The sequence below is a fragment of the Leptodactylus fuscus genome, chromosome 10 (genome assembly GCF_031893055.1).
Source record: "Leptodactylus fuscus isolate aLepFus1 chromosome 10, aLepFus1.hap2, whole genome shotgun sequence".
Classification (NCBI taxonomy): Eukaryota; Metazoa; Chordata; class Amphibia; order Anura; family Leptodactylidae; genus Leptodactylus; species Leptodactylus fuscus.
In genome coordinates, this window is record NC_134274.1 from 18,029,521 (window position 1) to 18,049,571 (window position 20,051).

Sequence of the window (20,051 nt, forward strand, 5' to 3'; positions counted from 1 at the left end):
ACATCACTGTGTGTATTATCCCTGTACTGTGACATCACTGTGTGTATTATCCTGTACTGTGACATCACTGTGTGTATTATCCCTGTACTGTGACATCACTGTGTGTAGTATCCTGTATTGTGACAACACTGTGTGTATTATCTCTGTACTGTGACATCACTGTGTGTATTATCTCTGTACTGTGACATCACTGTGTGTATTATTCCTGTACTGTGACATCACTGTGTGTATTATCCCTGTACTGTGACATCACTGTGTGTATTATCCTGTACTGTGACATCACTGTGTGTATTATCCTGTACTGTGACATCACTGTGTGTATTATCCCTGTACTGTGACATCACTGTGTGTATTATCCCTGTACTGTGACATCAGTGTGTGTATTATCCCTGTACTGTGACATCACTGTGTGTATTATCCTGTACTGTGACATCACTGTGTATTATCCTGTACTGTGACATCACTGTGTGTATTATCCCTGTACTGTGACATCACTGTGTGTATTATCCCTGTACTGTGACATCACTGTGTGTATTATTCCTGTACTGTGACATCACTGTGTGTATTATCTCTGTACTGTGACATCACTGTGTGTATTATCTCTGTACTGTGACATCACTGTGTGTATTATCCCTGTACTGTGACATCACTGTGTGCATTGTCCCTGTACTGTGACGTCGCTGTGTGTATTATCCCTGTACTATGACATCACTGTGTGTATTATCCCTGTACTGTGACATCACTGTGTGTATTATCCCTGTACTGTGACATCACTGTGTGTATTATCCCTGTACTGTGACATCACTGTGTGTATTATCCTTGTACTGTGACATCACTGTGTGTATTATCCCAACACTGTTACATAAAGAATCACAACATGATATAAATCTCTTACTTTGAAGTAAAGCCGCTATGTCGCCATACTGCGATCCTGGTAATCCTGGCAGTCCTGGTGGACCAGGGGGTCCGGGAAGGCCAATTGTCAGTCCAGACCCTAGAAAACATCAAATACTTTATTATTCTGCTTATTTTTTATATTTTCAGCATTCTTTATCATTAGATATAGTGGTTATATTGTCCTGGATTAAAAACAAGGGGTCTAGGTTTTCCAGACACAGCGCCACTCTTGCCCGTAGGCTTTGTCTGGTATTGCAAAACCCCTTTTTTCAATCCTGAAGGACCCCTCCTAGAGTAATAATATAATACAGATAAAATACTGACTCTGCAGGGTGGATAAGATTTCTTCATATGTGAATGGAGGTCCTGGGATTGTTAATCCACCATCGGTTGAAGTTGATCCTGTGCCTAGTAACAGAAGAATCAATGATGTCAGAATCAATGGCAGCTGTATATAATGTGTAGTAGGGTCCATATATAATCATTAAAGGGGTTTTCTTGGATATATTGTTATGGCCCATAAATATCTTATTGATGGGGGCCGACACGGATCAGCTTTACAGGGCCACTTTCAACATCCGAGTTCATAAGCAGTTGGCTCCACGTCCCTTCTAGTGGCCAGGCGCCGGTACTGCAGCTCTGCTCCCACTGACTTAAATAAGAGCCGAGCTACAGTACTGGTGTCCAGCCACTATAGCGGGACCAGAGACAACTGTTTCTGGCTCCATGCCGGTGCATTAGAAGCAACCCCCAAACAGGGTCCTCCTGTCAGCCCCTCACTGATCAGATCCCAAGAATAAGCCATAAAAATATATATCCTGGACAACCCCTTTAATTGTCCATATAGACCCAGTTACAAATACTTAGAATTATGTATCATTGTACCTCTAATGTAACTCATAACCCGGCTGGCCAGTTCTGCATAGTCCACTTCTTGTCCACCTGGTGGTCCTGGTGGTCCCTGAGGTCCAATCAAGTAATTTCTGACATTTTCACCTAAATTAGAAATATATATTATAAGTAACCCAATAACAATAGTTAAGATTAAAACTAAATTTAGAATATGTTTCCTTACTTAGTTCCTTACTTTGGAGGTATTGTGCTATGTATTGTTGAACTTCTTCTGCTCCACGACCATCACCAGGAGATCCAGGGGGACCAGGAGGACCTGGAGGACCTGGTGGGCCAGGTGGTCCAGGTGGACCTGTGCCAGGTCTTGCTCCAGGTGGACCTAAATGTGGATAAAACAAATTATATACTGTAGAGTGTCCTCTTGAATAAATATGGCAAAATGTGTATTGTGTAGAGAAAAAATGGAAGTAGAGAATCTAGAGTTCATCTAGACCTTCTTCTTACTGGATCCCACCAGAGTGACAACGAATCCTTTGGTGGTCCCAGGCTTCTAACACAATGGTCTAGCAGAAGACACTCAAATTGAAGGGTACTATGGTCTGTTTCCTTGGGATTATTGCATGTTAGACTCCCAGAATCATTTTATCTGGTGGGCCCAAGAAACCTTTGCCCAATACTGGCTATGGTTGTAGGGCCACGTTGGCCTGCACAATCCGCTCTGTGCCAAAGCAATCCTCTAAAATGACCACGAAAAACAGATGCAATATCCATTTTTATTTCATGGCCGTTTTGCATCTGTGGGGCAGCCATTTGGATTCATGGATCCCCATAGACTTGAGTCTATTGACACATGTCCATGAAAACGGACAAAAATTGGACCGTGTGCATGAGGCCTAAGTGATACATGTCAGTGTACAGAGCAATATATGAATTAGTTCTCACCTCTAGAACTTCCTGGTATACCGGGAGCGCCTGGGATTCCAGCTTCACCTGCAAGTAGCGAGCAATGATATTATTAGTATTAGGTATTATTAGTTTTGTTATGACAGTGAGGAACCTCACATCCACTCATAATAAGAGACGGGGCGCTGGGCTAACACATTCACCTCCACCACTTTTTTGCATCCTTAAATAGGTGCCCCTTCACTTATTCCGGCACAGTTGGAATTTTTTCTCTAGCCCCCACTATTCCTGAGAAATCAGGAATGGTAGGAGGTAGAGTAAACATTTCCAACTGTGTTGGAATCAGTGGAGAGGACCCTAGTAAAGAATGAAGAACGGTCAAGTTGATGTAATTGGTGAAAGGTCCTCTTTACATGTCCATTACATTATGATGTGGATGATCTCTATAAAACTGTGATATAAGATGTGCCGACTACGTAGTATACCTTTCTCTCCTGGTGGTCCTTGTGGTCCTGGTTGGCCAGGATTTCCAGGTGCTCCTGGTGATCCGGGTGATCCTGGGTTGCCTGGAGGTCCAGATGGTCCAACAGTTGAAGCTCCTACAAGGTTATTTGTGAGATGTTATTGTGTGACCATCAGAACATGTCTAAATATCTCATAATGATAATGATAGTTGTGAGTGAACTGACCATCACGGCCTGGTGGTCCTTGAACACCTGGAGAACCTGGATCACCTGGTTGGCCTACAGCAGAAAGAAGACATTTATAAATAATTGTGTAACCATAAAATTGCATTTCTAATATAAATATGGTGAAAGTATGATCCATATCTATCTTACCTGGTTGTCCTGGAATGCCTCTTTGACCTGGATCACCTTAAGAAGAAAACAAAGGGGTGGTTAAAAAGCATGAAGAGTCCACATTTAATCTAGAACATAGACATGTTATGTTAGATATGAGATCTTCTTCTTGGGCATAGAACATGTCAGAGATTTTTTTTCGTAATTCTTACCTGGGTCGCCTTTAGTTCCTGGTGGACCAGGAGGTCCAGGGGGACCGGCAGCTCCATCTGTAGAAACAACATGACGATAGTCTTAACTATGATCAGTTCAGATTGTTTCCAGACAATTTTTTAAAAGAATGTTCTCGTACCTGTTGCTGAGACAGTTCCTGCTGGACCTGGTGGGCCTGCGACGCCTGCTGGACCTGCTGGGCCTGGTGGACCAGCTGGGCCTGTTGGACCTGGAGGTCCTTGTTTAGCTTCTCCTATTGACCACAGAAAAAAAAAAGAATATGATTTACACAAAGTTAGACGACTATGTATTCTAGAGGTGTAACCAAAATTGCAATTGGATTTTTTTCTCTCACCCACACCGTTCAGTGCTGATAGTTTTGGTGCCCGATTTGCTACTGAGGCTCTTTACTGTCAGGTGGGCGGTGTCAGACAGGAGCAGACAAGGATGTATGACTCAGAGCTCCAATCAGAGGCAGCCAGTTTCACGGCTCAGAATCACATTCCTTGTCTGCTCCTCCCTGACACCGCCCCCTGACACCGCCTAAAAAGTATATCAGGCACCAAAACTTACAGCATTGATTGCTCAGGAATGGTGGGGGCTAGAGAAAAAAATTCCAACTGTACTAGAATCAGTGGAGCAGTAGCTATTAAATGATGCTAAAATCTGGACTTGTTGGAGGTTGTGAAAGGTCATCTTTAAGGTTGCTTTATTTTATCATTTTATGAACAATATCTTACCTGGTGGTCCTGCAGGACCAACTGAGCCGGGTGGACCTGCTGCACCCTGGGGACCAGCTGGACCTTGAGCACCTGCTTGTCCTGGTGGACCTTGAATTGAGGCTCCTATATAATATAAACCAGAATATAACGTTAGTTCCTGTTTTTTCTCATAGTCAGGTGTAAACGTTTTCTCAGGTTTTAAGTTTTTTGTATTCTATTATACTACTTATTAATCTGTTGTATTTAGGTTTGATGCTATTGGAATCCCTCAAATTTTTGGCTGGAGTAGGAAATTTTGGACAATAAAGGATGACTGGTTACCTGGGGGTCCTGGTGGCCCTGGTGGTCCAGGGGGTCCTGCAATTTGCTGTGCTGCGTAGTTACCTGTGAAGAAAAAAAACATTTTTTCAATTTTCAAAACTAATTTTATTTATTGTCTACATGTCAATATTTCTTAAAGGAATTCTGCCAGTAAGATCATGATGCCCCAAACATGGGTAGCACGAGTGATAGGCGCCCTGCTACTTATGACGCTGGTACATGTTTTACGTCCCGGGTTTGGGGTGGTGTCTATCTTACCCCAGTCTGTTGAGGGAGACATGTCAGCATATGTTGGTGGAAGATATATGCCAAGCCATATATACCAAGCCAAGTGTGCATGTCTATGGGGCAAAGCCTTAGAGGTAAGACAAGAGATAGTGAGCATTCCACTACTTACTTTCAGATCTTGAGTATGATATTCCGGGCTCTCCCATCTCTCCTCTGGCTCCTTTGGCACCTAAAAAATGAGATAAATTATGTATAAAGAGCCAACTATATCATTCAACCAATTTATCAAACTCTGGCATATTTATTACAGACCCAGGATCATAAAGCCCTGACGGACAATCCCGGCTTTACATATAAATCCTTACCTGGTGTTCCTGGAAGACCGGATGGACCGACGGGACCTATAAAGTGACAAAAAAAGTATTAACTCTACACTGATATGGACCATACAGTAACACCTCATCCAGCCAGTGGCCCCATAAATAAGAATTATAGGAGAACTTTGTAACTGTTTGGGATAATCCATCACATTCCTACATCCCAACATAGTAGCGCTTGTGGAAATGGAATCACAGCGATTTCTTCTATGGTAAGTACTCCCTTACATCCAGTCTATGAAGACCATATGAGAATCCTGTACTGTGAATTGTGAATATACCTGGAATTCCTGGTGATCCTGGTGGTCCCACAGGTCCTGGTGGCCCTGGTGGTCCAGGGATAGCATAAGAGACGCCATCTGTAAAAAAAATGTATATACAATGGTTAATACACACAAGAGGACTAAGAAAACCATATTATAAAAAGAGAATATTTGTAGAAAAATGTGTATGACCATTAAGACAGATTTCTATCTCTCTAATCTCTCTCTCTCTAGTCTCTAATCTCTATCTCTCTAATCTCTCTCTCTCTCTCTCTCTAGTCTCTATCTCTCTAATCTCTCTCTCTCTCTCTCTCTCTAGTCTCTAATCTTTATCTCTCTAATCTCTATCTCTCTAATCTCTATCAATCTGTTATAGCCATTTTTGTATAGCCCTGCATTACCCCATTAAGGACTTGACACCACGGGGCCTATATTTACAGCTAACACTCTTATCACTATTACCCACCTGTAGAGACTCTTCCGGGATCGCCAGGATCACCTATAAAACAAACAGGATACAAATAAGTAATGCAATGTACTGTTACAATGTACAAGGGTCCAGTTCCATTACAGCTATACGTTCTATGGTATGGGACACATTTGTGTTTTTAGTTACCTTTAGCTCCTCCTCGTCCTGGGTTTCCGGGTGGTCCTAAAATTACCAGAAATGTCAAGTTAGTAGAGCAAATTTGAGAAACAATGACATACTGATAGCTTAGCATAACCATCTATCGTGGAAGAAGTTACAGAAGTTGTCTGGTTTAAAAATCTATTTTCAGATTTTATATTAGGGGCTCCCGAGTTTATTTGAGATGGGTCCTTTATTTAGGACCCTCAGAAAGTGAGGAATTTCCAAGAAAATCTTTGTTTCTGCAGAGCCTGAGTCATTTGTGCATTCAGCAGACAGCACATTGATTTAAATGGAAACTGTGTAATGTTTCACTTCTCCTGAGGGGGCGCTGCAGGAACAGTAAATATCTGCTGCCCCATAAATTACATTGGATCTAATAGGGACTTTCAGTTGCAGAAAGGTTACAAGCAACTGATCTTACATATCTGGGGTTCTGGATACCTTAAGACACTTTTAAAAGGAACTTTTCACCACCTACTCCAACTCTTTTCATCCTTTAATAGGCACCACTTCACTGATTCCATCGCAGTTGGAATTTTTCTTCTAGCTCATTCCATTGGGGAGCAATCAGTGCTGTTAGCTTCAGCACCCAATAAGATAGTTAAGCTCCCTACTATCTGGTGGGCGGACCTGGGCTGGAGCAAGTAGTCTAGGACCGCCCCCTAACAGTAGGGAACTTGATTAGAATATTGGGTGTTGAAACTAACAATAGTGATTGCTCAGGAATGGTGTGGGCTAGAAAAAAAATTCCAACAGCGTCAGAATCAGTGGAATGGCACCTATTGAAGGATACTAAGAGTTGGAATTGGTAGAGGAGGTGAAAGAACCCCTATAAGCACATTATATATTTTTTTTACTTTAGGCTTTTTTTTTTTATTTTTTAAAGGGGTTAACCCTTTTCACACTGAGGTCATCTTGCCGATTAGATGAGTTCTGCATATCTGGTTTCAGAATGCTCCCAACTGGCCAGGTCCTCGAGCAGGATCCCAAGTAGTGGGCCACCTCTATGACATTCTTATGCCCTCAGTGCATTATTTAGGGTATAGGGTAGTCTATAACATTACCCAATACATTGCACTGCCTTTGGGTGAGCATGTTATGGGTGTCGGAGACTGTATGTTTGTGTTAACAGCGATATCTCTTCTTACCACAATAGACTGAGTTATATTACCTGGTGGGCCTTGTGCTCCGGGTAGTCCTAAAAATAAAGCATAAACAAGGTAATTGAATCTATTAGTTTCTGTAACTACATAGAAGCGTAGCCATTGTGCCAGGAGAACCGGCTTTCTAAGAGGATTTGCTTTCACTTTATGAATAATACAAGAGACAACTAAACTGAAAGGATTATGTGGAACTGGATATGTTGTGTTTTGTGACTCTCGGCTCGAAGTGAATTATTTATACTCTAAACTTTCTGTGACATTTTATGCAGCGTGTGCCCATCCCAAGGCTTGTATGGAAGGTCCAAGCAAATAACCACAAATGCCATGTGTCTATGAGAGGCCATCATGCCTAGTATTGATGCCAACTTAACCTTCACTGTCCTCCATCCTTCAAGGGATTGTCCACTTTTGGATTATTGAACTGGTGAACACATGGGATTTGTTATCAGACTATTTCTATTATCTTATAACATTCTTATTTGATTTATTTTCTGTGCATTATAAGGTCAAAATTGTGTCCAGTCTCTAGTCTATGCTTTTCTGCCCTCAGAAAGTGGGCGGAGACCGAATAACCTAAAGGGAGGAGTGGTCTGAACTTGTTGAAACTTGTCATTGGTTAGTGTCATGATGTGAGGACGGAAGAGGCAGGAACTATGAGGTGACAGTCAGAGATGAAGTATTTTCCTTTAAAGATTACCTATTATTTTAAAGGGTAGGTACATTTTTATTCATTTTTTCATAAATCCATGGTGCAGGTGAAGGGAACAAACTTTACAATATACTTCACTAAAAAAAAGTTCCTGTTTTTTTTAACTATTATTCCTGTATTTACTTCTCTTTTGGGGGGTTTTGGTCTGTACTTCATACACAAGCAGATAATTTACAAGGAAGTCTATAGAGAAGGATGGGGGAGGAGGAAGCGAGAGATAGAAATATGTGGCTGTTTACAGCATTAAATGAGTCATTTCTGACAAAACCCAGCTTCGTTGTGAATGAGAACTGTCTCTATAGTACACGTGTGTCTCTTCTCTTCTACTTCCTCCCCTCTCCATAGACTTCTGTAGCACAGATTTCAATGGCAGAAGGAGACAAATAGTGTGTAATATTTGCACTACGGATTTATGAAAAAAAATAAAAGTTTAATTACGCCATAATAAAATTCTGACTTGTCATTGTGACAGTGCACAGAACTTTACCTGGCAGGCCTGGATCTCCTGATGGTCCTGGAGGTCCTCTTGCTCCTGGTTGTCCAATTGGTCCTTGTTCACCTAAAATTACAATGGTACTTAATAGTGTTTTTATTTTAATGAATCCTGACTCATATTCTATGATCTCTATTACATGGTTATAGTCGTGTGTGTGGTTTATCGCTTACCTCGTTGACCTTGAAGTCCATCTGGTCCAGGAGGTCCTGTAAGGAAAGATAGTAAAGACATTAGGCACCACCTTATTTCCACGCCCCATCCTGAGACTGATAGTATTTGGCACCACCCCGTGTCCACGCCCCCTCCTGTGACAGTTACTATTAGACACCACCCTCTGTGTCCACGCCCCCTCCTGTGACAGTTACTATTAGGCACCACCCCGTGTCCACGCCCCCTCCTGTGACAGTTACTATTAGACACCACCCTCTGTGTCCACGCCCCCTCCTGTGACAGTTACTATTAGGCACCACCCCGTGTCCACGCCCCCTCCTGTGACAGTTACTATTAGACACCACCCTCTGTGTCCACGCCCCCTCCTGTGACAGTTACTATTAGGCACCACCCCGTGTCCACGCCCCCTCCTGTGACAGTTACTATTAGACACCACCCTCTGTGTCCACGGCCCTCCTAACACACCCAGATCCAAAGCACCACCATCTGCTGGGTCCATGTCATGTAGGCGGGACTTTTGCTATTGAGCAACTTGCTAAAGGCAATCCAATGCACTGACATCTAATGGCTCATATGAGAACTGCAGTTTTTCAGAAATTATTTTTATATGTCTAGTCTGTATATACATCATATAATATATACAGTCTCAAATCACAAAAACGTAGTTTAAGAGTATATAACTCATACTGGCCATCGTATGGCCTCGTATTGGCCATATAGGGGACATCTACTTATTACAAGTCACCATGCTTCTACATAAGTGAGAGATCTCACCTGCTGAACCTTTAGCTCCTGGTTCTCCGGTGGGTCCTGGTAATCCTCTTGGTCCTGGATCTCCTGTAAATAAAAAAATGTAAGGAAGGGTTATAGGGATTCAACTGAAAATTCAAGGAAAAATGGCGGTCTGTTCATTCATCATTTGCACCAGTTTTTGATGGAGTTTTGTTTCCTTTATACCTCCCATTCCATCTAAATCCAACTATGGATTTCTGACTTCAGCTCAAAAAAACCCCAACATTTTTTTAAAACAGTGGGCGGAGTAGGGGAGGGGATCAAGGTGGGCCGGGGCGGAGACACCTCAGCCCATCAAATTTACTATAACTCACTGCAAAAAACTTTTGTGAGTCAGGGGGGTGTTCATACATAGGAATGTGACGCAGAATTTATCAAGCAGAAAATTTCCGCATCAAGAATTTGAAGCAGATTTTTTCTGCTTGTCAAAAACAGACAAGGATTTTGACGCGAAACTTGAAGCAGAATTTGACGCAGAATTGGAAACAAAATTGGATGCAATGGCTCTATGTCCATTTGATGGCCAAATATAGGGCATGTCCATTTTTTTGACAGCAATTAAAAAAACGGACACGTGAATGGACACAAAGGATTCAATCTACAAGGTAAGTGTATAACAAAGACCATAATTCCTTGGTATAATGGACTGGCATTTGTTACTGACCTGTGAGTCCCCGAGCTCCTTTGTCGCCTGTGTCACCTAGAATACACAATCATTACACAATATTACAATCTATGTGAGGAGGAAGCCACAGTCTAACACTGCTGTACAACAGGCGGTGCGACAGCTCTACCTTTATTTCCGGGTGGTCCGACTGATCCTTTGTCACCTAAATAGACAAAAAGATGCTTGAAAAATCCATCAAATTGACTGGACTATGTTTCATATTAATATAGCCAAAAGATGGCGCTATTCTATTCTAAGTAATAGAAAACAAACATAGATCAGACATGCAAACATAGATCAGGGTCGATCCCTTAGATGTGAAATTACTTATTTACAATTGCTTTTCTATATCCTTATGATGAAAACCATACACACCTCGTATATCTCGATGGTCTACTTGAATACAATCTTACCTTTAGGCCCTGGTGATCCAGATTCTCCTCTGAAACCTTGCTGACCTGGGGTTCCTGATTAAAAAAAAAAAAAAAATTTTTTTTGAATTCTACAAAATGTAGGACACTAAGTAATAGTTGACGGATGGTTTTATGGTGCTATGAATTGGATTACTTTATATGAGTGATCTAATATTGGGAATCTGATGCTTACAATGTATATAAAGGAGTATTCCAAGAGTGTAATACTAATATAGGTAAGGATAAGTCATCAATATCTAATCGGTCGGACACCAAAGACTCCCCTTGATCATCGTTCAAGGGAGCACGGCGGTCTCTTCCATGACTACCAAACACAGCGCCATACATTGCATAGTGGTTGTGATAGGTATTGCAGCTCAACTCAGTTCACATGACGAGGGCGCCACTACCATGTTGAGTAACTGACCAAATAGGGAATTTACAGCGCTGTATCATAAAAATAAGGTTTCAACTAAGAAACCTAAATTTAACATGGCGTCGATGGAAATCTATAGTATAGCGTTGGGGCTCCCTATATACTATAACCAACATGGCTACGTACCTGGAAGACCCTGAGGACCTTGAGGACCCATCGCACCTGCAGATGACAAATAATCATGGTAAAACAAACTATTTATACAACTAATTTCATGATGAAACTTCCTAAGTATTACTTCTACCCTACGTACCATATATACCCAACCACCAAAAGTGTGCCGTAATGGCTTCTATGGGTCACTAACCTGGACTAGTTAAGTAACAGTCTAGAGATACAGCCCGTACCTTTAAGTCCCATTTGTCCTGGTATGCCTGGCATTCCTGGTACACCTGCTTCACCTTGCAAACCTGTTAAATGGATTAGACTTGAGATGAAATTTCGGAAATTTGAAAAATTTTAAATTTGAAAAATTTACAAAAATGTAGCGTATATAGTAGGTATAGTGTCAGTAACACATGGTAAGACACCTATGAGTTATCAATTGACCAACTAATCTCTGCTCTACTGTATATCCGTGAGCCTTCTCGATACGGTATTTACAATCTGGAGCTCGCCATTAGAAACTAAGGCGCCACATGTACAAGTGCGACATCTGCTAATACTCCATCTGTACTTATTATAAGTGCTGAACATTATACCTCTGTCTCCCTTCTCTCCAACTCCAGCAGGACCAGGTTCACCACGAGGTCCAGCTGAACCATCTCTTCCTCTCTGTCCAGGTGGACCTTCAAGACCAGGATCACCTATGGAAGCAATGGTTAGGGTTCATCAGTATATCCATATATATATAATAGCCCCACACCCAAACTTGGTAGAGATAACCTATCATGATTAATTTTTCACAATTCGGTGTTAATATTCTTAGTCCATGTATCTCACCTGGGTTGCCTTTCTGTCCTTTTGGTCCTTCAGATCCTGGATGACCAATAAGACCTGGAGTTCCTGTAAGAAAAGATACAGAAATACTAAGAACAACTCAATATCTTATGTCAAGCCTGATCTGTAGCTAAGAAGCCAACGTCAACATTTTGTCCCACCTGACTATACCTAAAACTTCAAAAATAACCACCGCTTGCCCTGAACATGACACCGACATGGAAGTCTGCCCATGAAATCCAGGGACCAATTTACCCTCATATTTTACTCTTACAATAAAGCCATTCCATAGCTGGCCAAAACTAGCATTGAGAGTCCAAATAATAGCACCATATAATGCCAAAATAATCCACAAAATACCGCCATAAAAGCTGGAAATTCAGGGGGTTGTGCCATCAGTACAAATGGCAATAGGTAAACTGAACATGTATTTTAGAATAACTTTGTAACTTGTATTCAGAATATATAGGTTTGTGTATGTTCTAAAAGTGAGGACCTTCTATCCATGTATACTCTATATGGAATACAGTACAGCTTCTGCGGTATCCTCAGAGAAAGAAGCTGCAATATCATTTAGACTTGACATAGGCTTTCATTTTGCTTTTCTTTTGCATATTGACGTAACCCCCAACATCTCAACAATGGAGGCAGCGATTCACAAGGGGATAAACCTAACCTATCTACCTGTAGTGATTGATCTGGATAGATATTCTGGTGACAGACTCCCTTTAAGGAGTGCTTTGCTGTGCATGGTATTTTCCAGGCCCTAAATAGTACTATATACAGATATTGCCCCTATTAAATACTGAGAATACCCCATTATTCAATAATTACACATCCCTATACACCATCCCTGTCCTCTATGTTTGTTCCTTACCTTGGGGTCCTGGATATCCTCTGTCACCTGTGTGAGTGGTGTAAAAATGAACATATTAATGATTGTAAAATGTTAATTAACCCTATATCTACACCAAAATCTTCTATATTTGGAAATATCAAGCAGGGATAAACTGAGTGACCTTGGCCCACTTGGGCATTCAAGGCCATGGGCCCCTTACTAACCACTATAGTCATGATATAATTGGTTTGTATTAACTAATGTTGGCCAAGAAGATGTGGACTCCGACCAAAGACCCTCAAGCACCTACTACCAAAATGGTCACCCATATGGATATTAAACTCAAATGCAAAAATAATAATAATAATAATAATAATAATAATAATAATAATAATAATAATAATAATATAAAATAATAATAAATAATAATAATAATAATAATAATAATAAAAATAATTAATAATATAAAATAATAATTGATAATAATAATAATTAATAATATAAAATAATTGATGATAATAATAATTGCTAACAATAATTAATAATTCTAATAATAATAATATAAAATAATAATTGATGGTAATAATAATAATTGATATCAATAATAATTAATAATTCTAATAATAATAATCCAACCTTTTTCTCCATGTAGTCCAGGGTCACCTGAAAACCAACACAATGCAAAAGTTAATCAGAAGAAATACATGCAGCGACAAACATAATAATGTCTCATTGTCTTAAAGGGATAGTCCAGTCTTCATAAATGAAGGTTAGTGACTACTTTACTACACTTTGCATGTTAGTCCTCCATTACTTTATTATGACTACTTGCTGCCGGTGAAATTCTATGTCTCTATTCACACCTAAACATAAAATATAGCCAAAAATGTCAACAGATTACAAAGAATGTATCAATTGTATACAAATTCTACTATAATTTTTCACAACGGTGATATTGGGTTACTGAAGACTACGCTCTATATCTGCATGATCATTTGGGATGATGTGCTCCAATAGCCCCACCCAGTGGTTTCATTGTAAATAGTCGCACAAGGACCTATTGTACTTGCTTCATGAGATTTAACCATTGAGTTTTGTACATGGTCCTTGTTGATATCTCTATTATTATGGTATTAACTAGGGAAAACATAGAATACGCTTCCACCTCCTCCTCTACTGAAAAATAATTCATGTATTTGCCACATTGAGTTAGAAGATTTAACATGTTGTACCTTTCGCTCCGGGTTCACCCTTCGGGCCAATGAACGATCCTGGAACAAAACAAAAACCCAAAATCAGTAAGATCTGACATCAGAATAATAAGTAGTATCATGTTCAAGTGATGAAAAGCTTTGATCAGTCTTTCCTTACGTTCCTTAAACTCGAAATCCAAATTTCACCTTTGTGTTCTTTGGGAGCTTAGATAAGGTTGAAAGTAAGATTGTCCCAGTTGTCCCTCTACCCCACCCCATGCTGACATTACATTGCAGAGCACGTCCCTAAGAAGGTTACCACCACTTATTAAAATAGGGGTAAGACCAATTGGGATGGACCCTTTCTTTCCAGGGGCCCCATAGCATTCACTCATGTTGTATCTATGGTGTTACTAATATGATCTATGATTATGATTCTATAGTCTATATTGACCTGTCATCAAATGGGAAAGCAAAGAAAACAAATTGTTACAGCAGATTCTACTTCAATGTACGTTCCAATGCCTGGTCAGGATTACAGATAATACATTACCTCTTTCAGATGCTATCCTGTCCTTGAAGTATAACCATAGCGCCTCCCTTTGGTCACCGTCTATAACATTTAATGGTCCGGCGTAGTTAAGGCTTGTACCCGAGCGTACTTCAGGGCCAGCCTCCAAGCGAGCCAACTTGGCCTGGCCTTGTAGGTTGTCCACACGTTCCTTCAAATTCTTCACGTCCTGCCCTGTATTACAAAGTATCATTCATATTTACAGATCTGGATTGTATGACATAAATGACAGGCTTCAATCTTCAAAAACACAGGCCCCTTAACTACCATGAACACCAGAGCTCAGACTGGATCACTTACACAAGGAGATCAGACCAAAGAGCAATCCCAGGAGGAAGAGTAAGCCCAGGATCAGACCAAGTGTCCACATCCACCATTTGCAGCAAGAACCACATGGTCCACAGGCACCGCCAGCTCCACTGTCGCTTCTCTCCTCGTATCGATCAGCTCCCGCCTTCAAGCCATCAACGCGATGTATTTCTGCGGAGAGTATAGAATTATAGTTCACATTACAGAGGAATACCATTGAAATATTCCATTACTAACCAATATGGCCGCCATTATAGCTCTGAAAGGAAAATACAGCACTGCACCAAGTTGTATGTGGCCAAAAAAAACTCTATATGGAGCTCAGCTATTCCTCCGAATGTCCATGACTTCATACAAATATCATAAAACCAGGCCATGTTTTATGAGATGTCATACAGGGAGAATATCTCAGTAACAGTGTATCTTTGGCTCCATAGTAGGAAGCCATTGGGACTCCATGCTCAGCCATATGAGCTCCTAATGGGCTAATGAAATTGATATTAGACTACATTCACACGGCCGAATGTACACCTGGGGGTAATCTGTGTTCACCAATCTCTCATGGACATGAGTCTGGCTGTTCATACAATGGCCAATACATGGACATGGAATCCTGTTGTGTGAGCCCAACTGAGTGTACATGTGTTCTCAATAAGGAGAGGAGAAGGTGGCTTATCGGTGCTCAACATGTCCAATCCTTCCTTTCCCCAACATCTGTTGGGAAGAGTCGGAAGTCTTACACATGAGATGATCCCACCAAAACTGGCAGGTTCCGTAGACTTGACCCTTGTGTGATGTCTAAAGAAGGATGATAATAATTTCCATTTCAACCACCATGGTTGGATTTCTTTACCTGCATATGTGGCCTTCTCTTTTGTTGCCTTGAAACCACCTAAAAAAGTACAGAATAATATTAGAGTGTGCACTATTTATGCCGCGCTCTCTAAGATGATTTCCATGACGGTACTTTTTACCATTGGCTTCTGATCTGTACGTGCTTTCCATACTGGTTGCTGCTTGTTTTTCTTTCTTGAGAACTTCATCACCGTATGAACCTATACGAGCAAACCATACATCAGGTGACTTGCCCATACCCAGAACACTCAATTTGGACAGGGTACTAGAGCTTCCTCTAAATTGTACAGGTTTCCCCAAAACATATGTTATCATTACATTCAGATATAGAAAGTTTCATTCCATCCCAACAACTCCATCTTGGTGAGTAGATGATCGTTGGCCATATTGGGCATTAGTTTTGGTCTCCCGTCGGAATATGTGATCTTATCTTGAATAAGGCTACACGTAGAAGGGACAGTGGCAAACCAAAGTTGCCATTTGACTAGAAATTCATCACATCAATTGGACAAGCTACAGCGTAGCTTTAGTCCTACTACTGGGAATGTAGAATGTGAGATCGTCAACTGAGGCCACCCAAAGCAATGGTGGATTCTCCTGCCTCTCCAACAAGACTGGATCCTAAAGGCCTAAACCAAAACTTTCTTCTAAATTATATTAACGTTCATATCTCAATTTCAAGACGACTGAGCCACACTGGATTGGTAGGACACAGATAGGTACCTGAGCTGCCACCAGAGGAGGCGGTGAAGACCTTGCCACTGTCCTTAGACATAATCAGCACGTCTCCTTCCTTCTTAGCTGGGGCCTTTTCTTTCTCCAGCAGAAGGAACTTGTAGTCTTTGCTGAGGATATCGTCACCTTGGGTTTTTGTGGTGGTGGTAACTGAAAAAAATAACAAAACAAATACAATGACATATAGAAATGTAGAACATTTTCCCATTGTGTCTTCCATATGTAAGTAATTGGACTGCCAGATTGGTACTGAAGTCATCAAATGTCTCTGACCATACCTACGTGACATATATCCAGTTCGACAGAATAGGCGATGTCACCCTGAACGTTTTTTTTCCAAATCTGTTCAGCTATTCCAAAGATATAAGTCCTGTTAGTGTTGGAAAGTAGAATCTACTGGCCAAGTGGGCAATAACATTGTGGTTTCTTTGGCGGCAGGGTCTCTGTGCGCTGTATGTCATGCAGTGTTACCACCCACTTGGCTAGTACACCCTAGTTTGCACCAACATGAAAAGAGTTTATATCTTTGGAATAACTGAATGGATTCAGATAACTGAAACTCCAAAATTCTCAGGGTGACAGCGCCAATCAGATGAGGAATGTTACTGGCCTTTTCAGACCTGGCGATAGGACCTCTTTAAGACTGCATCAGTGCTCACCAGTTGTAGAGGAGCTTCCACCGGTTACTCCGCCTGCGCTCTGGGTGTTCTGTGTGACATTTTTCTGTACTCCATACCCTGAAAGACATACAAATATAACATTCTAAATCTGATCAGATTTTGTTCTTCAGTGTCCATTGTATTGGGAATAAGGTTTTGATCATAATCTATATACTGACCTGAAGAGTGTGTAGCTCCTGCTGAGCTATTGACAATAGGGGCCGGAGCTGCCGCTGTCATATGGGAGGATAATGGGGCCAAATTGTTTTGCATACCAAATACTGTAAGGAAAGCAAAAACATATTCTTTAATTTTATTCATATTCAGATAAAAATCATAAAAATCGTATACTTTGATTATGAGATTTCCGGTGATATCCATATGTACCAAGAAATCAGCAGCTATGGAGGTTGTCTGCTTTGGACAGGACATTTTTATTAGAATGGACCTAGAAAATACTCTGATCACAGGGTGTCTTGTTGCATTGACCTTTAGTGATCGACTCTGGTCTGTGGAGGAACCTAACAGCAAGCGCTCAGTTTCCCTGCAGCACCACCACAGGAAAGATGGGGTATTACATGGTGCACATAGAAGGAATAAGGCATACTGAGTCCTCCAGAGAGAGACACTCTTTGTAGCTGTTGATGAAGGTCTTAATAAATAACCCATTAATACAAAATTTGTAAAGTTGAATAGTATATAAGGTTATATCTTTTTTTACCAGCAGAGGAGGAATTCAGTCCTGAATGTAGTGAAGGAGAGCTGGGGGCCAGATTGTTAGGGATGCCAAATACTAAGGAAGAAAACAAAATCAAGTAAGATATAAAATAGAGTTATAACGATAAATGTCTCGTATATTATGTGCTTGGGGCTTACCTGATCCTGAGGAGTGGGCATTCATCATGGAGGAGCCGTAACCCATGCCGCCCATGTTGTTGTGATAGCCAGCCATGGAGGATCCAGCGGGAAGTGTGGAGGACCACATATAGGATGGGAGAGCAGATTCCATTATGGATGTGTCATAAGACCCCGAAACTGTATGAGAGAGGGGGTGATTATATCAATGTGAAATAATATTAGATATACTGTAATAGTATAAAGAGAGCTTCTCTGGAAGACACTTACCTGACTGTGAGCTCTCAGTTACGACTTTTGTCTCTATAGTTGCTTTTTTGGGAATGGGAAGGGTACTAGTTGGGGACCTGCTGGGGCTCACGCTGGTGGAGCGGCCTCCTTTCAGCAGTTTCTTCACATCATCAAGTTCTGTCCCTGAAGATAAGACACATGTATAGGTTTAACCAGATGTAGCATTATGAGATATTTCATGTGTTATGTTATATGGCAGATTTATCTATATCCCTGATGTACAGAAAAACGGATACATTCTGACAAATATGGGACAAGGGCCTGACTTACATCGTGTGGAGGGCGATGCACTTTGGAGGCGAGTGCGGATTTCAGTTTCTGTAAAAAATAAGCAAAAGAAGTGATGATTATACAATTCGATTTTTACCCAAAAAAGGATTCCTTTTTGTTATTATTTGCCGACCCCCTATTACAAATCACAAGTTTTTCTCACCTCTGCTTTGAGTACGACCTCTAGTAGCGGAAGACGCTGCAAAAAGAGACAAAGATAGTTTTTGATGAAAAGGACCCCTACCTGTTTAACACATATACCCAACACAAAGCCCACTATATAAGTCCGCTTTATAGAACATGTGAGTACTCACCCATTTCTTTTCTAGTGTATTCTGGTGATGAGTTACCGCTAGAACTTCCTAAAATACAGGAAGGACACGGATACATCAGATACATATAGTACAGAAGACACATCATTTTGGCGGGTCTATATGGTAATACAGATTTACTAGACATAGCTATAGGGCAGTATCTACCTTCATAACCCGCCTGGCGGGAGCTGGAATTGTAGGCTTTCCTCTCAAAGGTGGAGCCGGGTGATACTGATAGGGTAGATGTGGGGGACTGGGCAAATCCGCGTGACCCAGAAGTGCTAAGATTGCCTCTTGAGCTGCCGCCTGTGGCTAAAGAATCAATATCATTTGTCAGGAGATATTCCTTATCGAGATGTCAGAATTATATTCTTGTGGTTTATTGGGCTTATCTATTGGTCGCGCTATAATTCAGTTTTATGCTGCTATAAGGCTGTCAACTTTCAAAGGCTGAACATCTGTCATTTCCATTATTTTCCAAGGCACAAAGCTTTCATTAGGTTTTAACTCAACAAAGGGATATGATGATCTATCTATATAAATTTTCATATACATAAATGAATACATATATATATATATATATATATATATATATATATATATATAAATTAATACATATAAATTTCTATATATAAATGAATACGTATAAATTTATACATATATACTGTATATATGTATACATTTCTGTATTTACAGATGTATATATATATATATATATATATATATATATATATATATATATATATTTAAAAATAAATAACCTGATAAATAATGCCGATATACTACTCACTTTGTGTGACGTAACTACTGCTGCTCTGTACAAAGCTCTTCTTTTCGCCGCCGCTGATGCCGCCTCCTCCGCCGCCTCCTCCTCCGCCGCCGCCTCCTCCCAACTGATACGAAACTTTTGTGGCACTGGAGTTTGCGCCCTCTGTTAATAAAGAATACACAGATCAGATCCAATCAATCATATAATAATAATCAATCATTTGTCTATATTTATTAGCTATAATAATCAGATTATTTTATTATCTTTCAAGTATTCCACTACATTATGTTTTTAATTTACAGTTGATCTGTTTATTAGAATATTTTGTTGCAACTAATCCCATGGGATCAATTGAAAGACCAAGCTCCACCCCCCACCCCCGAGACTACGAAAACGCTG

General features: G+C 40.6%; 1 protein-coding gene across 2 annotated transcripts in view; it reads right to left on the reverse strand.

Annotated features, from left to right (window-relative positions):
* The window catches only part of COL17A1 (collagen type XVII alpha 1 chain), a 33,335-nt gene that overhangs the window by 4,174 nt on the left and 9,110 nt on the right, over positions 1-20,051 (reverse strand). Inside the window, exons 4-49 of one of the 2 annotated variants that reach the window (XM_075288237.1) lie at positions 19,674-19,814; positions 19,049-19,195; positions 18,884-18,931; positions 18,733-18,768; positions 18,570-18,617; positions 18,279-18,422; positions 18,030-18,188; positions 17,875-17,946; positions 17,333-17,434; positions 17,154-17,231; positions 16,483-16,644; positions 15,879-15,959; positions 15,758-15,796; positions 14,896-15,075; positions 14,578-14,769; positions 14,064-14,102; positions 13,468-13,494; positions 12,871-12,897; positions 11,997-12,059; positions 11,756-11,860; positions 11,402-11,464; positions 11,181-11,216; positions 10,619-10,672; positions 10,333-10,368; positions 10,203-10,238; positions 9,521-9,583; positions 8,746-8,781; positions 8,567-8,638; positions 7,379-7,405; positions 6,193-6,228; positions 6,043-6,075; positions 5,595-5,672; positions 5,302-5,337; positions 5,106-5,165; positions 4,709-4,771; positions 4,406-4,510; positions 3,805-3,918; positions 3,665-3,721; positions 3,492-3,527; positions 3,342-3,395; positions 3,138-3,251; positions 2,692-2,739; positions 1,985-2,128; positions 1,783-1,893; positions 1,222-1,305; positions 896-994 (exon numbers count right to left, since the gene is read on the reverse strand). In XM_075288237.1, the coding sequence (XP_075144338.1) occupies positions 896-994; positions 1,222-1,305; positions 1,783-1,893; positions 1,985-2,128; positions 2,692-2,739; positions 3,138-3,251; positions 3,342-3,395; positions 3,492-3,527; positions 3,665-3,721; positions 3,805-3,918; positions 4,406-4,510; positions 4,709-4,771; positions 5,106-5,165; positions 5,302-5,337; positions 5,595-5,672; positions 6,043-6,075; positions 6,193-6,228; positions 7,379-7,405; positions 8,567-8,638; positions 8,746-8,781; positions 9,521-9,583; positions 10,203-10,238; positions 10,333-10,368; positions 10,619-10,672; positions 11,181-11,216; positions 11,402-11,464; positions 11,756-11,860; positions 11,997-12,059; positions 12,871-12,897; positions 13,468-13,494; positions 14,064-14,102; positions 14,578-14,769; positions 14,896-15,075; positions 15,758-15,796; positions 15,879-15,959; positions 16,483-16,644; positions 17,154-17,231; positions 17,333-17,434; positions 17,875-17,946; positions 18,030-18,188; positions 18,279-18,422; positions 18,570-18,617; positions 18,733-18,768; positions 18,884-18,931; positions 19,049-19,195; positions 19,674-19,814 (3,585 nt within the window). Of the gene's footprint in view, positions 1-895; positions 995-1,221; positions 1,306-1,782; positions 1,894-1,972; positions 2,129-2,691; positions 2,740-3,137; positions 3,252-3,341; positions 3,396-3,491; positions 3,528-3,664; positions 3,722-3,804; positions 3,919-4,405; positions 4,511-4,708; positions 4,772-5,105; positions 5,166-5,301; positions 5,338-5,594; positions 5,673-6,042; positions 6,076-6,192; positions 6,229-7,378; positions 7,406-8,566; positions 8,639-8,745; positions 8,782-9,520; positions 9,584-10,202; positions 10,239-10,332; positions 10,369-10,618; positions 10,673-11,180; positions 11,217-11,401; positions 11,465-11,755; positions 11,861-11,996; positions 12,060-12,870; positions 12,898-13,467; positions 13,495-14,063; positions 14,103-14,577; positions 14,770-14,895; positions 15,076-15,757; positions 15,797-15,878; positions 15,960-16,482; positions 16,645-17,153; positions 17,232-17,332; positions 17,435-17,874; positions 17,947-18,029; positions 18,189-18,278; positions 18,423-18,569; positions 18,618-18,732; positions 18,769-18,883; positions 18,932-19,048; positions 19,196-19,673; positions 19,815-20,051 lie in introns of both variants that reach the window. The other variant, XM_075288236.1, reaches the window with a different exon arrangement.